Source organism: Gobio gobio (assembly GCF_949357685.1).
Source record: "Gobio gobio genome assembly, chromosome: 11".
NCBI lineage: Eukaryota > Metazoa > Chordata > Actinopteri > Cypriniformes > Gobionidae > Gobio > Gobio gobio.
The window spans coordinates 43234807-43252554 of NC_137104.1; the positions used below are offsets into that span (position 1 = coordinate 43234807).

Here is a 17748-nt window from a genome sequence, read left to right on the forward strand (position 1 = left end):
TTTTGCGGCATTATTTTTCACCTATATTTAACAGCGCTTCGTCAGGAGTAACATCCCGCCTTACACAAATAAAACAGCCGTTTTTTAAATCCTATCCAATGGTTGAAAGGAAAGGAGTAAAAACGGTCACTAGTAGGTTGTGACGGCTAACAAAATGTGGAGCGGTGATTCGTTCCATGTGTTCCCTGTCAGAAAACGAATGGATAATTCTGTATATAAATTAATAGATTTGAAATTCATGTTGTTTTGTTTTATTTGTTCATTATTTATTTAGTTGGATTTTAGTTGCACTTGGGCTGAACTGTTTCAAAAATAGTTATCTGCATGATACCTGCTGCCTTTGGGCTCAGTGATGTTGAATTTAAGATTATATAACAGTTTCAGGTTATGTTTAGTGTTGGTAACATGTCCCACATTGTCCCACACAAATTTGGTAATCGTAAACCACATTTGGTTTGTTTGATGGTGGTCACCCTACACTACAGTAACGTTAATAATCTCATCCATGAGCATGATTTCTGCCCAAGATTCTGCGCTCAAACGTGCCGTCATCAAACTACGCCTTTGTTTTGAACAGGCGACCTCTAGTGGACGGAAAAGTTACATAGTGCAGCTTTAACTAATCGAGGATTTAACTGGCATGAGAACAGACAAGGTACATCAAGAGAACATTAAATCTGTTGTAGAAGGTTGTACTTTTTATATTAATAACAGAATTTGTATTATGTGCAAAATTTGAATGTGAAATGTTCTAAGACCTTAATTATTTATTCCACCATACTGGTTGAAAAGGGCATATTAAATAATGCCTTTTTTAAAAATAAGTGTTTTTTTATTATGTACTTAAAGGTTTAGTTCACCCAAAAATGAAAATAATGTAAGAAAACTAAATAACGACTTATATAGTGATAACCGATTTCAAAACACTGCTTCATGAAGCTTCGGAGTGTATCGAATCAGCGAGTCGAATCATGATTCGGATCGTGTGTTAAACCGTGTTAAACTGCTGAAATCACGTGACTTTGGCGCTCCGAACCACTGAATCGACTCGCTGATTCGATACACTCCGAAGCTTCATGAAACAGTGTTTTGAAATCGGTTATCCCTATATATTTTTTTGGCGCACAAAATATTATCGTCGCTTTATAATATTAATATTGAACCACTGTACTCACACGGATGGATTCAAATATGTTTTTAGTACATTAATGGATCTTGAGAGTGTAAATTGCTTTGCCACCTATGGAAGCCTCACTGAGCCTTCAGATTTCAACACAAATATCTTAATTTGTGTTCCGAAGATGAACGGAGGTCTTACGGGTGTGGAACGGCATGAGGGTGAGTAATAAATGACATTATTTTCATTTTTGGGTGAACTAACCCTTTAGGAGTAGTTCACCCAAAAATGAAAATTGTCATGTTCTAAACCTAAATGGCTTGCTTTCTTTTGCAGGACACAAAAGAAAATAATTTGTAGATTATATATATATATATTTTAGTGTGTGTGTTCTGCAGAAGAAAGTCATACAAGAACATGACCATTTAAATTTTTTAGTGAACTATCAATTTAAAATATTCAGGGTAAACTGAAGAATCAAAAAGGAGATAAACAATTCTAAAACCAACTGACACCTCAATTTGAAATAGCCAACAATAAGAAATCCATGAGTCGTAATTTGTGCACAAGGTACTTTATTTCTTTCAATGTAAGATCTTGAATCTTGTGAAACCATTGACGTACTCTGTCCACATCAGGGAACTGTGTAGTTTGCTACCACCCATCGCATATTTAGTTCAGATTCACCACAACAGATGTAGACGGAACAAATATTTTTTATTTATCAGTACAAAATACAGATGTCTAACCAGATTACTCATCGAGTGAGCACTGAATCATGCTTTTACCTACTGGTTGTCTTTAAATTATAATTCAAATGCTCTCTACTTCATTGTTCTCACTTCGACTAATCTGAAATGCACAGAGGTTTGATATGTGTGGATAAGCAACAGATACGTGATTCCTTCAAGCTCACAATCTCCAGATCCTGGTTTATTTATTGTAATATATTGAATAGTTGCACAAACATTTGAGGTATGCGGTTTTCATGGTCAACATATTCATCTGTGGTACAAGGCAACTACTGATCACTGCATTTGCGTATCCAAACAGTCTTAATGGATCCAAATCAGGATCCATTGAATCACCTTCATGTCTTTAACGGTCTTGACAGTTGTAGACATTCATGCTACTTTGGCATGTCATTTGCATACTTCATTCAAGCTTTTCATCTATTCGTTTCTATTTTTAAAACACTGCAAATCAGGTCTCGGCCTTCATGGAAGGCAAACATGTAAACTATCACTACTGGCACACTGTAGGCTACATCAAAAATACCGCAGGAGTTCAGTAGTTGGATGCTAGGTGCTTATGTCATGTTGACCGATAATCTGATGGGGATGAATATGGGGAGGACGTGTCCCCCTCAAAGTTTAAGGTGGTTTTATGGGTAAAAAGACATACAGTCAAGCCAAACTGCCCTTTGAGTTGATTCATTTAGTGATCCAACTACCTACAAAAACCTGCACATCCCTGCCCTACAAGCAGAAAAGGCCCAATCACACCAAGAACGATAACTTTATTATTGTCCACACCAACACACAATAATGTTCTATTTATTATAAGCATGAGCTGCAGTTATGTCATCTGCTTAAATGCTCAACTCTTCAAAGTTGGGTGGATTCTGATTGGCTGTCAAAGTTTTTATCGTTCCTCAATTGGGGGAAAAAATGGTTCTGAAAGTGATTCCAAAGGTATCGTTCCTCTGTGCCATTATCATTATAGTTGTCGTGTCGCTGTTTTCACAGAATCAAAATGATTACTAAAGCTTCAAAGCCTGTTCACACCAAAAACACTAACTGTAATAATAACAATATATTGTTCTGTTTATTAAAAGTGCAATGCAGTTTTATCATCGGCCACTTTAAATTATGTTTTATTAACAAACTTTGGGAGGAACACGTTCAAATTACTTGTCCAATCAACATGAGAGGAGGCACTGCAGGAACTTTCCCCAGGAATTAGGTACCAAGCGGCAACCTCCCCCGTTTCTCTTGAAGCCAATACGGAAGTGACTTAAACTGCAATTCATCGACTGGCCGCTAGAGACAGGCTCCAAAAGGGAGCAGAATCTCATTGAGCCCCATGTTAAAATGGCCAACTTTACAGCTGAAAAAAACATGTTTACAGCCTGGTACAAATTGTGGTTTTGGTCTATTCAACTAATTTTGCCCTTCATGACAACCGTGAGGGGAGTGAATTTTTTTTATAACTCATTTGTTTACATTATATAAAGCCTTAAAGTTCTGCATAATTAAGGGCGTGGCCACTTTCAGTGACAGGTGGATTGTCGTTTGTCTGCTGTCTGTTAGTCATCGCGTCACCTCAGCTCCAGCCACGTCCCGCCTCTTTGCCCATTTTCAGCCAAGATGGCAACAGCCTGCTCGACCCTAATTTACTCTTCAAAACTGCTCTTCAGAATCCTATGGGTGATGTCACGGACACTACGTCCATATTTATTTACAATCTATGCGTGGTAATCGCCCCTATACCCTCATTCACTATTCCCTACATTACTCCACTAATGTGGTCCACTTGAAGGAGTGAATGAAAACGAGTGAGAGAATTCAGACACTGAGTGTGCCGGAAGGGCTGTCGCTTTTACATAGTTTCTACTCGATGTTTAATAATTATTTGAAACGTAGCAAACTGGCAGATCCAGCTGTAATGAAAAGATTTATCTTGAACTCTGGCATGGAAACTAGCATGTATAAACCATAATTCAACAATTTTAATAATCAATTAAAGGAATTTATACCTGTATAATATTACGCTAAACCAGCACGTTTTGGAAAATGGATTGATGATTAATTCAGCTGCAGGCGCCTCACAGTGTGCATTATGGGTATTCTCTAGCCGTTGAGCCTACGACTGCGTCCGAAAACCTAGGCAGCTGACTTGTTGCCTCGCTGCCTTATCAGAGAATGACTTGTAAGGCAGCATTTGTGCAATGAAGGCCCCTCACGAAACTGATTTTCGGACAGACTACTGAGGCAGTGTAACCGTTTAATGATCGACAGCAAAATAGAGAGAGCTTTGGTGAGAACTAAACAAATATTTAATTACTACATTAGTAATTTCTCACTAGAAATCAGAAGTGGAAAATGTTGGTCAAAAATGTACATTTACGTACTAACTGACCAGCAAACGCAACTTTCGGATGCCATTTTTTTTTTTAGCTCAGCTTTCACAGAATGGAAAGCATAGGATTGTGAGATATCAAAGGCAGCGAAGGATACATTTATGCTGCCTTCAAAAATCAATCAGATGAAGGTATCTCAGGAGACAGGAAGTGAAGCTAACATTAGATTTCGGACGTGACTTGATGCCTTCCTACCTTGTAATGTGTCCTCCGAAGGCAGCATTTTCCAGGTTTTGGACATCAGTTGTACACTCATTATTGTGGTGCATTGTGGGGTTGAATGAGTGCACTCAATAACGTCCACTATGCCCCTCAAATAATGCCCTATTTAAGGGTATATATGGGGCGTTTTCTGACACCGCAAGTGTGTTTCTACTCACAAGGACCAGGGTCTATGAAGTTCTGGGTAAAAATGTCCCCCTTAGAAAGTCCCTGCTCAGGCGAGGTAGTACTTTTTCAACGTTCAGGAACTTTCGGGGGTGGGACTGGGCGCTGAACATGCTGATTGGTTGAGTTCACGCAGCATTTTGATTGGTTGATTCTACGGAGCATTTTATTTCAACCACCATTTTTAAAAGTCTGTTGCGGTGCATGAGAGTTGTTTACTATTCAAATCAACAATGGAGTTTAAAAAAATACGACCAATGGGCAGACGACGAGGTTGAGGCTTTATTAAGCTTATATGCGGAGGACGAAATCCAGCGGGAACTGGAAAGTCACGCGCAGTTCTACGTCACTGGACTAATTTCGTCATGATACTTTAGGCTATGATGAAAACGCAGACAGCAACAGGTGTGGGGGAAAAAAAGTTCCTGGGACAAATTGTTCCGGGTAATTTCGGTGGAAACGCGGCTATACATAGCCGACTCACATGTTCCTGGACAGTTTTCTGCATCCATCCACCAACCCAACTCCTCACTCTCGACTGGTTACTATCCTATCCAGGGATACGGGGGAGTACATTGGGTTCGGGCTTATTTCCGGACTTGGAGCCCTCCCCTCGGACAGCACGGCAAATACGCATACTCTTTACTCAATCTAATTATTTGTAAGTGCAAACTCATGAAATGCCAACGGACTTTGAAAATGGTTGGATTCCGATTGGCTGTCAATGTTTTTATCGTTCATCAGCTGTAAAAAGGTATTCTGAAAGAAATTCCAATTTTATTGTTTCTTGTGTGGTTACTTTATAATTGCGGTGTGAACTTCGCTATTCTCAGAGCAATTATTAAAACTTTATAGTTATTGTTATAGTTATCGTCTTTGGTGTAAACAGTCCTTTATAGTTATAATTACCGATCTTGGTCTGAAGGGGCCATAAGATACCAAAGTGCAGAGGAAGTAATATTCTTGTCTCTTATTTTAGAAATCAAAATATTAAACCTTTGAAAGTGAATATACTGTATATAGTTGAGTGACGGTACAATAAAACTTCACATCTAGACGGACCAAATGAGTTACAGTAATGTACAACTCTGTACAACATAATATGGTACAACCTAACAGAATGGCACTTCAGAGCAACCGTGAACAAATGTTCTGTGCTAGTGAGGCAGCTTGAACGTGATGGCGACTGACCCATATTCCTGGCCAGAATACGGTTTTGACAGTCACCATAGCAGCCTGGTCTTTAAGTAGATAAATAAGTGAGCTAGCAATGGGCACTTGGTCATTGCACACATGGGACATCTTGTATGGCGCACTCACCGACATGAGGTAAAGAATCTGACAACTGTGCACGTGGTCCCTTTGAAACCAAAGACAAGTGTTCAGGTTTTGCGGAACGGTGGTCTTGGGAGGAAACAGCCTATGTGACGCTGCTTTCGTCAACGTTACCCTCACAGACTTCCTCTACACCCCCACTACGATTACCGCCAATGCCCAGAATGCCAGAACCAAGGCTGTGCGGCCCACTTTGAGAACTGATTCCTAGAAGAGACCCAGGTGCTGCCATGCTGAGACACGAGACCCCGTTGCTGCTAATGGAATGTTGCTGAGATAAAACAGGAATCCCACTTCTGGTGCCAATGCTACCTTGATTGGGCTCGCTGGCCGATGGGAGCTTCAGGTGATGTGGCGGAGAGATAACCGATCTTTCGGATCCCGCTCTTCCGTCGGCCCTGCTTCGTCTTTCGCAATGCGAGCGATGCCTCATGAAGCTGTCGCGCCACATGAACTTCTTCCCGCAGCCGTGGCAGTCGTAGGGTTTCAGACCGGTGTGGGTCTTCATGTGCTCTGTCAGGTGATGCTTCATCTTGAACTTCTTGGCGCACACCGGGCAGTTGAAGGGCCGCAAGTCCAGGTGCATGTTGATGTGGCGGTCCCGCATGCTCTTGTGTGTGAACGTCTTCCCGCAATGACACATGAAGACCTTGCCTGAATTGCCTGCCATGCCGCCATCTAATCCTTCCATCCCGCTACCTAAAGCACCTTGGCCGGGTAAGTGGACCGCACCGTGTTCAAGGCTTCCTTTTAGAGACACCCCGGACATACCTCCTGCAAGCCCTAATGGAGATGTAGACTCCAGGGCGGCTTGATTGTACAGAAGAATCTGGTTTCCTTGCATATCCAGAGGGAAGAGCTGAGCTCTGGTGGCCGTTGACTGAACTGAACCGAGCAGGGCAGATACAGCCCTGTTGGGGCATTGACCGGGATTCTCAGGTGGGTGTTGAGAGGATGTCTGGTCAATCAAACCCCTCTCAAACTTGAGGTAGTCTTCCGAAGACTGGCAATAGTCAACCTACAGGAAAAAAAAGACATTTAGGTAATGGAGAAAGTTAAGTTGTTGATGGTTTACCTAATAAGCTGTCCACTTTGTCTTATTATTATCTCTTATTCTAATCCAATTTTATGTATGAGTGATCTCAATCACTGATTTGATGATAATCTGTCAGTTGTCTATATGTTTTTTTGTGTGTTTGTCTGTATATATGTTTGCGTTAGTCTTTTATTAATGTATGTGGCAAATAACACTGACTTTTATTGTCTCCACATTTTTGGTGATATTTCATATACAAAAATATTTGGACAATTAAAAATTATAAATCCATGTTGTTGCATTATATACCAAAAACATTTATCAAAACAAGTAACACAAGCACATTTTCAATGTATATCATTTCAATGTACAAAGTTTGTTTTTAAAATATTTGGTTTCAAAATATGAAGCAGTAGATATATTGTTCAAAATAAAAGACAAAAAGTCTTGGAGCATGTTCATTTGTTGATGTGATAAAATAAACTGCTGGTTATTCAGTTAGGACACCTGTGTGAATTTGAGAGAAATTTTACATCTACAAAAAGTGAAAAAGTGGCTCAGAAAAGTGAAGTTAGTTCTGAGAAAGGCTCTAGCATAATTTTTTACAGATGCAACTTGGTTTGATATTTTCTATTTTAAGTTTGACTTAATTGCAGTGTTGGGGAGTAGTTAACTACAAGTAGCTAAGCTACTAACTTAACTACATTTTTCAGTAGCTTGTCAGTTGCTCAGTTACTTTTGAAACAATGTAGCTTTTCCAGTAGCTAACTACTTTTTCCAGCAAGTTGCTGTGTAGTGCGACCAAAAGCTACATTCCATTTTGTGTTTTGACGAGCCTGCAATGCATTGAAGCAGCACAGTGTTTTCTTCTTATTTGATCACATACTAAAATCATGCGTTACCGCCATCTGTTGTTTCATCGCGCATCTTGCGGCTTTACGGTTCACAGAGAAGAGATCGTCTGATGATTATGTACAGGACGTACAGGAGTGGGTTGATAACTTAACACGAATCGACTAGTAAAGGTTACACTTAATTTATACAAACAAAAGATTAAAACGCTGACTGCGTCAAAGACTTCAAGCACATACAGGTGAACAATAGCCTTTTTAAATTGATTACACTGCTATATATATATATATATATATACACAGTGTTGGGGAAAGTTACTTTGAAAAGTAATGCATTACAATATTGCGTTACTCCCTTAAAAAGTAACTAATTGAGTTACTTAGTTACTTTTTAAGAAAAGTAATGTGTTACGTTACTTTTGCGTTACTTTTTCTCACCTGGGATGGGCTTGCTTTTTTTATTTTGTTTTTTAATAGCAAAAAAAGTAATTTTTTGTGCAAATGTAAAGACCTTTTCATACCAAAATTTAAATAATAGGCCTAAGGCTGAGGTAAAAATGTGCTGCCATTCTGGATAATGGAAGAATAGGACGCAAGAGAAAAAAGTTTTACCAATAAAAACAAAAATCTAGTAATTTTTGCTCATGGCTTAACTGAATCATCAAAGGTTAGCAGCACGACATTGGTCAATAAAGGTAGATTTAAATGCATAAAAATATTTGTTTTATTTAACATTTATATATTTGTGGTTTGCATAGTACTCTGATTTTGCATTTGACTGATTTTATTAATTTTGAGGAGTACAGAATCTTCATTGTGCAAGTGAGATGAGTAAATGCTCACATTTAGTCTAGAACTACAATAACACATTTACACACCTCTGCACTTACTCTCACTTTTCTCAACATGGGGACAGGAGAGCTGTCAGTCAAATAAATGTGAAAAAGTAACTTGCGTTACTTTTTTGAATAAGTAACTCAGATATTTTGTTGTAAATTTGAAAAGTAATGCATTACTTTACTAGTTACTTGAAAAAGTAATATTATTACGTAACTCAAGTTACTTGTAATGCATTACCCAGTCCTTCCAGAAAAATGCGGCTTTTTTTTGTGATTGTTGCGGGCAAAAATCCTTGATTATGCGGCACGTTTTCTTAAAAAATGCGATGAAAAATGCGGGATATTTATGCAATTTTATGCGATAAAATTGCGGGAACTTGCAAAAACTGCGGTTTGATGAGAAAGAGAAAAAAAGCACTACATCACAGAAAGTGCTGGAATATTTAAGTTCTCATCTTGTTTTATTGAAGACCTTAATAATGGCTCAAATTTACAAAACATTTAGTCAATCAAGTTCTGTAGCTTTACAAAAGGAATATGCTACAACTTCTGAAAAAATTAATAAATAACTTCCTGTTTTACAGATGTCGCTATACAAAACAGACAGTTGAGTGCTTCCAATGCACAAAGTGCAATCTCTTAAAGGGTTAGTGTGTGTGTGCAAAAAAAAACTAAATAACGACTTATATAGTGATGACTGATTTCAAAACACAGCATCATGATGCTATGAATCATCGAGTCGATTCATGACTCGGATCGCGTGTCAAACTGCTGAAATACGTGACTTTGGCGATCCAACCCGCTGAATCGACTCATTGATTCATAACGCTTCAAACCGCTGAATCAACTCATTGATTCATAACGCTTCAAACCGCTGAATCGACTCATTGATTCATAACGCTTCAAAGCTTCATATGCTGTGTTTTGAAATCAGTCAGCACACAGGGAAACTGCTTTGCTCTTTTGCTGTTATTTTTGTTGGCCAATGGGAGTTTGTGCTTCATCATGGTTTCACCGGTATCTATGGTTTCTCCACGGGGTTTGAAGCTTTTCGATGACGTTCGCGTCGGGTATTCACGTCACTTCAAAACGTTCCCATGGCAATAGGCGGAAATGGCGGCTCTTGTGTGAAGTAAACGAAAATTTTTCAACTTTCTGCTAATATATATGACTTTTTTTGCAACGAAAATGCGGGGATTATGAAATCATGATAGCCCCGCATATTTTGCACGCGGAAATAGGCAATTTATGCGGCGAAAGTGCGGCGTATTTGAAAAAATGCGGCCCCCGCATGAATATGCGGACTTTGTCTGATTATGCGTTAAATCACGCGATCGCATAATCGCGTTTTTCTGGAGGGACTGATTACCCCCAACACTGTATATATATATGCATTTTTGTCTACTCCTGTTTATCAAAGTTGCTTATATTTTGTTCTTGCATTGAAGTGACATGATTTTGCACTTTGACAGTCAGTTTGAGATATAGACTACATTTGAGTATTGTATATTTGGATAGTTTACAAAATAAAACTTTACTCTTATCATAATTGTATTGCATTGTGTTGTTTTAAACCCCACACATTTAACTTAAAACATTCTTCATTAACGATTATTCAGTTATTTGTAAATGCAATTTAATTGTAAAAAAAAAAAAATTCAAAGTAGTTTCGATGTAGCTAGCTACATTTTGGTAGTAACTTGTAGTGTATCTAACTACTTTTTCAGAAGGGTAGCTTGACTGTAGTTTAACTACTTTCATGTATAAGTAGCTTGTAGCTTGTCAAACTACTGTTTCAGAGTAGCTTCCCCCAACACTGCTTAATTGTCCAAATACATTTTGGGAGCACTATATGAGTGTATTGGTCTTGTTGCATGTTGACCTGGTCAATATATAGCCAAAAAATTGCAGAGAAATCTAGACGCACCCTAGCGGCAGGAAATATAATTTGCAGCCAGGGCGTTTAGCAACTCTCCGTTGGCTTGCGAGCTGGAAAAACCAAACTCTCGTCAGGCCAATCACATCGTGTATAGAGTCGGTGGGCGGGCTTAACATAATGACGGCAGAGCTGCGGCGGTTCCGCGTGCTACTTGTAAACAAAGAAGCTGGCGAACAGCAGTCTTTAATCGGCTTTGGCCGCGACTCTAGAAGACTTGGAGTTAAGCTTTTCTTTGAGAGAACAAAACAGCGCTATCCTATTGCACGCAGAGCGAATTTAAAAGACAACCGTTTATCCCGCCGCTCGGATTGAGCCCTGCCAATGGTGAGTTCTTGATGTGGGTCTGGCTTGTCAGGCTAGCCAAAAAACACAATATCTTTCAAATTTTTGAAAATATTCTACTTAAAGGTGAACTATGTAGGATTTTTGCAGTAAAATATCCAGAAACCACTAGGCCAGTGTTATATATTTTGTTCAGTTGAGTACTTAGAATATCCCAAATGTTTTAAACTATTTGTAAATCGTAAGAAAATTGCTATTTTAACCAAGGAACCGGGACGTGTGAGCTATGCGTGTGAGGGAGTCGCCTGTCGATTGCGTCATATCTGCGTCACCCTCGGTCTCCGGTTTTATTCAGTGAAACACTTTACTCTCACTGCATTGTGAACAAGTGTCATAGCAGCCGCCGAGCGAACGTCATAACTTCCTTTTCAACACACTCAGATATATCTAATCCGATAAACAGAGTTGCGTTACCTCAGACTCATGACTGGAAAAGAGGAAGTAGCGCCGGCAACCGTGTCATAATAAAAGTCCCGCCAGCGACTATGCCATAATAACAGTCCCGCTCTTCAATCGCTCCTGCGGCTCAGCTCCACAACACTCGATCCTGCTCTGCTTCAGACTACAGTAATGTTAATAATCGCATCCATGAACATGATTTCTGCCCGAGTCCTATCCTGACTCTGTTCCACCGGCTGTGAGGTGAAAACCACATGTCCCAAGATTCTGCGCTCAAACGTGCCGTCATCAAACTACGCCTTTGTTTTGAACAGGCGACCTCTAGTGGACGGAAAAGTTACATAGTGTAGCTTTAAAGGGTTAGTTCAACAAAAATTTTTAATTCTGTCATTAATGTTGTCACTCACCCTTTCAAGGCCCAGAAAGGTAGTAAAGACATTGTTAAAATAGTCCATGTGACTACAGTGGTTCAAACTTAAAGGGTTAGTTCACCCAAAAATTTAAATTAGCCCATGATTTACTCACCCTCAAGTCATCCTAGGTGTATATGACATTATTCTTTCAGACGAATACAATCGGAGTTATATTAAAAAAGTCCTGGCTAATCCAAGCTTTATGGCAAATTATGGCAGTGAATTGTTGTCTCGTTTATGAAGTCCATACAAGTGCATCTATCCATCATTTAACTGCTCCACACGGCTACGGGGGGTTAATAAAGGCCTTCTGAAGCGAAGTGGCACGTTTGTGTAAGAAAAATATCCATATTTGAAACTTAATAGGCTAAAATAACTAACTTCCGGCGGAAAGCCGTACGCAATTCGACTTATGGCAAAAGAGTATCCCCTGACGCAATGTATAGAAGCATCTCGCAGATAGGGCTGGGCAACAAACTCAAGCCTCTCTTCTCTTATATCGTAATTCTCCGCCATTTCTCTTTAGAAATTAAAAATCATGACCGGTGTTTTGTTTTTCTCTATCCTCTGTGCTTCTGCATTAGTCAATACGCATGTGTCAAGGGTTCAAGGGTTACTCTTTCGCCGTAAATCGATGCGTATGGCAATCCGCCGGAAGTTAGTAATATAACTCCAATTTTATTCGTTTGAAAGAAGAATGTCATATACACCTAGGATGACTTGAAGGTGAGTAAATCATGGGCTAATTTTCATTTTTGGGTGAACAAACCCTTTAATGTTATGACGAGAGTAAAAAAAAAGGGGGCCGGCGTTCTGACGTAGAACCCGGAAGTGCTGCAGTGTGTTTACAACGTGAACAGCATCAGAGACTGACATGGAAGAGAAGAAATTGTTGAATAAAGTTGTTTTGTTTTTTTGGCAACAAAAGTATTCTCGTCGCTTCATAACATTAAAGGGGTAGTTCACCCAAAAAGTTCCAAGTTCTCAAGTTGTTCCAAACCTGCATGAGTTTCTTTGTTCTGCTGAACACAAAAGAAGATATTTAGAAGAATGTTTGTAACCAAGCAGATAGAGCAACCATTGACTACCATAGTATTTTTTCCCTACTATGGTAGTCAATGGTTGCTCTATCTGCTTGGTTACATACATTCTTCTAAATATCTTCCTTTGTGTTCAGCAAAACAAAGAAACTCATGCAGGTTTGGAACAACTTGAGGGTGAGTAAATGACAGAATTTTCATTTTTGGGTGAACTATCCCTTTAAGGTTGAACCACTGGAGTCACATGGACTATTTTAACGATCTCTTTACTACCTTTCTGGGCCTTTAAAGTGGTAATAACATTTCTGTCTTTAGGGTGGTTAGAAAGCTCTCTGATTTCATCAAAAATATCCTAATTTGTGTTCCAAAGATGAACAAAGGTCTTGCGGGTTTAGAACAACATGGGGGTGAGTAATTAATGTCAGAATTTTCATTTTTGGGTAAACTATCCCTTTAAAATTTTCTGTCAGGCTTTTCTGTAATGTCTTAGATGTAGCCATTTAGTATAGCGCCTCCTTCCATCTTAATGCTCTCACCATTTTATTGAAAGCAAATTCATATAGATTTTATCGATAATATTCAATATATTGTTCAGCCCTAGTTACAAAACCTTGTGCAATTTTAGGAAAACTACTGACTCACCTGTGCCTCCATTTCAGCATTTTCTCTAAATCCAGAGAGGGTCCTAACGTTTGATATGTTAAATGTCCTGTCCCTCTCTCTGACCATCTCCATCTCTCGTTCATCTTCATCATCACCTCCTTCCTCTCCTCCCGACACCACGATCAGGTCGTCGTCTCTCGAGTGCTCCGTCTTCACCACCACCCACTGTTTTCTGGGCATAATGCTCGGCTGACTGTACGACGGCCGCTTTTGGGTCGGTGAGGAGGAATCTCCATCTTGATACGACGAAACGCCAAAGCTGTCGCTCACCCCAACCTCTTGATCGGAGACTGAGGTTGAGCCCTTACGTTTGCCTCCCCGATCACTTTTCCTGGGAAACAAGAGCTCATCGTCGTCGTCTTCATCTTCTTCAATCATGAAACCTTCCTCTCCACCGGAGGGCATGCAGTAGGTCGGGGTGGAGTGTATGGCACCCTCTCCTACTGCTCCGGTTGTCACCATGGCCCCGCCAAAGTTTGCGTCTCTAGGACTGAAGTAATTGGTGCTGCTTGGGGACTGGCTTTCGCTGAAGGAAGGTCGACTAGGAGGTTGAGGAGTAGAAGGTGCGTCTCCTCCATCCGCTTGGGCGACCTTGTTGCCTCCGCTGCTGTGTCCTGTATTCTCCTTGTCTCCGGATCCCTGAGGTCCACTGGAACCTCCCCTGCCCTCTTTGAGAAGCTCAGTGCATTTGTCCACAATGTGCCACATTTGAAGCACACTGCCAACAGTGAGGTAGTTAACAATGTCTTCACGAAGCATTCGCAGCTGGCCAGTGTACGCACAACTGAGGACACTCTCAAATGCCAGAGGGTCCATGACCGCCGGGATGGAGACAGTGGACATGTTCTTCAGCAGCACCTTGCAAGCAAGAAATTAAGAACTTTGATATGGCTCATAAAGATTGCAGAGATTAATCTGAAATTGTAAAACTGGCTACCCGTTAATTTGTGCCTTAAAAACGTCAACTGGTCACAGACACAAAGATGTCCCAAGATGATTGCTCACTAAAAACCACCATAATCATCAAAAACAAGAAGCAGGATTTATCGCATAAACCAATAATATCCAAGCATTGCCTCCTCTCATGTGACTTTCCCTGTTGTTTTATTTTTGTTATATTGATTATTTTCTCATCCAGTTTTTTTGAGGAGATACTGCCTCCCTTGTCGCCCTTGTAAGGAAACACCCCGTTCTACATGTGTATATTTAAAAAATAGTGAGAATGGAATACAAGAACATTGTATGTGAACAGGAAGTCTACCGTGGGCAGATTAACAAACTCAATCTGACTTCTTTCTGTGTTTTCAGTAGCTGAATAAGAAATGTTGTCAGGCCTAGCAACAGTAACCAAGGGGACGGGCCATTTAGAATTTCAATGAACGTCAAAAATGTCAACAGGACATGACTCTTTTACAACATTTACATAAAGCCATACCTGGTCATGAAAGTAGGGTGATGATGCAGCCAGCACACATCGGTGGGCCTTGAACACCTGGCCCTGAACGTGAATGGAGAGGTCGCAGAGATGGCCTTCTTCACGCTGCCGATTCAGGCTGTCCAGCACTGATGTCTGCACGCTGGGAAAGCACACCTGCACCACTGAACCAGTGGCTGAACCCACCGAGTCACCATAGCCTTGGTCCGCTGTGGCCGACTGCATTCCTGCAAGAGGATGAGCATCACAAAATATCCATCACATAATAATTTATTTCAATCCAAACGTACATTACACAGGCAACATTTACACATAAGCAGAATATAATAAGTGCTGAATATGTGCATTCACACACAGTTTAGTTGTAAACCAGAGTGACAACCGCATTACATAATCAAACTGATTCCCTTAAAAACACTGGACTCACTGAGTGTTGAGAGTTAATTTGCATAAAACTGAAATTTCCAGTCACTTTGACATGGAAAACACTATATAATAATTCTAAACAATGCATATAATAGTTGAAATATGTTATGCTTATTTTATAAAATATGTATATATAATTGTGTAGGTAGGCCTATATATAAACGAACAGCTGCTGAAAATTGAGGTTTTGATGTTCCACAGACAAAATACAGCATTAATTCTCTTTGGACCCAGCAAATGATACTGTAGGTCCAAAGAACAAGGGGCACTGACCAGGCACTGTATGTAAACACTTTATTGGCGTGTCAAGAAGCCTTTCCGTTTTCTAATAATGCCATTTTTCATGAATACGGTTCTCTCAGATCCGGTTATTATGCCTCGGATGACGTGGATATTTTGCCATCTATTAAAGTTGCATTGCTGTTTGATAAACAAACATTTCGTGGTGTTGCACCCTCGCTATCAACGTGTATTAAAATACAATTCGCCACGTATAAATTCACACATCCTTTTAAAACTGTTCGCGTCAGAAAACAGGGGGGTTCGCGGTCTGCTCTTATTTACGTTAGCCAGCCGCTGCGAAACGCATCCGTATGGCCTTAAGAACCATGAAAGCGGATCGTCTCACAAATCCGTGTCTATTTATCGAGGAAGATATCTTACCGATTTTAATATCTCCGTCAGGCACTCAAAAGGGGGTTTTTCATTATGATAAATCGAGGTTTCCCACCGTTCGGGAATGCCGAGGGTAATGGTGGACTGACATCTGGTTTGGAGTCTGGGTTTTACCTTTAAGAAATCCCAGACAGCTGCTCTAGACTCGGCCGACAAAAAATGGAACCAAACAAACACTGGATCCCATTCTCAATTGTCATGGCAACAAGTGCTGCTTCAAAGCATATATATCCTTCAAAAAAAAAAAAGATATGCTCCAACTATAAAATGTATAACCATTTCGTACCACTTACAAAAAATTACCATGGTAAAAACATTTAAATATGCAACAAATACAAAAACAATACAAGTCCGTAATGAACAATAATGGACAATAACGAGGGTTACATAAAAAACAAAACCAATATATAATTGGTTAATTAATATTATAACGAATATTAAACTAGCTTAAATCTTTCTCACCATAACAGTCTTACATACATTTTAGTTTTTAAAGTTTTCTTAAAAATAAAAAAATTAATTTGGTGAAAATTTACATTTGTGAATGTAAAATTTAGCAAGAAAAAGGAGTAAGTTAAGTACAAATTTACAAGAAGGATCTAATTTCTAATGTTACAGTACTCAAGACCGGTCTTGGTCTAGACCACATTGTACTCGGTCTTGTCTTGGTTTCAGACTAAGAGGACACTGGATTTTGTTTCAAGACCGGTCAAGACCACAACTGGGATATTACTAAATTGCCAGTGCATTGCCCGATTTAATGTGATTGGATGTAAAACATACTGCTTCAGATGCAATCAATAACTTATTTCTAATTTGATTTATTTATTTTTGTCGATTTATTATAACCTAATTAGGGATTGTCAAAAATGTAAAAAAAAAATTATACAAATGCTCACAAAATATTGTTGCAAAAAGTTCTTGTATGAGATCTGGATTTATAACATGTGATATAATTAACCAATATCACAAGAGCAAAAGAGCTGTTTTGACAAATTTGATCATGACTGCAAACATGATATTGCTTTAACAAACATTCAATATTTTGTTTAAAACATTATCCTCAACATTATTTATGCATTTGTAATTGACCAATTCAGATGCATCTTCTGCATCACCTCTGTAGCACAAAAATGAATTTTGTTGCTAATGATTTCATTTGATAACAGCTCTATATAGTATCTTATTCTAATTATATTTATTAGAAGTTATAGGTCATTTCTCAGGTGGTAATGTGGATCTCTATGAATTGAAGGAGTGCTGGTCTTGTCTTGACTCAGTCTCATCCTGCTTTGGTCTTGGTATGGATTAGTTGGTCTTGACTACAACACTACTAATTTCAGTCACCAAAAACAATTTTTAGGCTCGTACAGAAGTTTGTAGACAGATAACTTTGTTAAAAGGTTTTAACCCTGAATACTTTGCAATACACAGTCCCATAACAAACGATTAATTGGCTATTCAAAATGGAGACAAAGGAGCACATGGGGGAAATACTATTAATAAATTCAGCAAGTTCATAATTAACTGGGTAGCAATTAACCACATTTGTCTACAGCAACATTCGAGCTGTTTATATGACACTTCACAGTAGCAAGACTTCATTAAGATAAACAGTTTTTTGTAGAATGTTTCATGTTGGTATAATTATTACGAGTATTAATTGCATTTAACAACATAATCCCTAAACCTTAAGGACATTTTACTTT

General features: G+C 39.2%; 1 protein-coding gene across 1 annotated transcript; it reads right to left on the minus strand.

Moving 5' to 3' along the window:
• Positions 1–1678: 1678 nt before the first annotated feature.
• zbtb22b (zinc finger and BTB domain containing 22b) lies at positions 1679–16171 on the minus strand. The gene is made up of 4 exons (XM_079829622.1): positions 16028–16171; positions 14939–15165; positions 13483–14361; positions 1679–6999 (listed from the first exon to the last, which is right to left on the minus strand). Exons 2-4 carry the CDS (start codon positions 15161–15163, stop codon positions 6067–6069), a joined length of 2037 nt encoding a protein of 678 aa, XP_079685748.1. The 5' UTR covers positions 15164–15165; positions 16028–16171; the 3' UTR covers positions 1679–6066.
• Positions 16172–17748: the final 1577 nt, after the last annotated feature.

Excerpts from the sequence above, each read along its gene's own strand:
- zbtb22b (XM_079829622.1), bottom strand. The coding sequence starts at position 15,163 with ATGCAGTCGGCCACAGCGGACCAAGGCTATGGTGACTCGGTGGGTTCA. Across the intron at positions 14,362-14,938 it reads CACCCTACTTTCATGACCAG|GTGCTGCTGAAGAACATGTC; the intron begins GTATGGCTTTAT and ends CTTGCTTGCAAG. Across the intron at positions 7,000-13,482 it reads ATGCTGAAATGGAGGCACAG|GTTGACTATTGCCAGTCTTC; the intron begins GTGAGTCAGTAG and ends TTTTTCCTGTAG.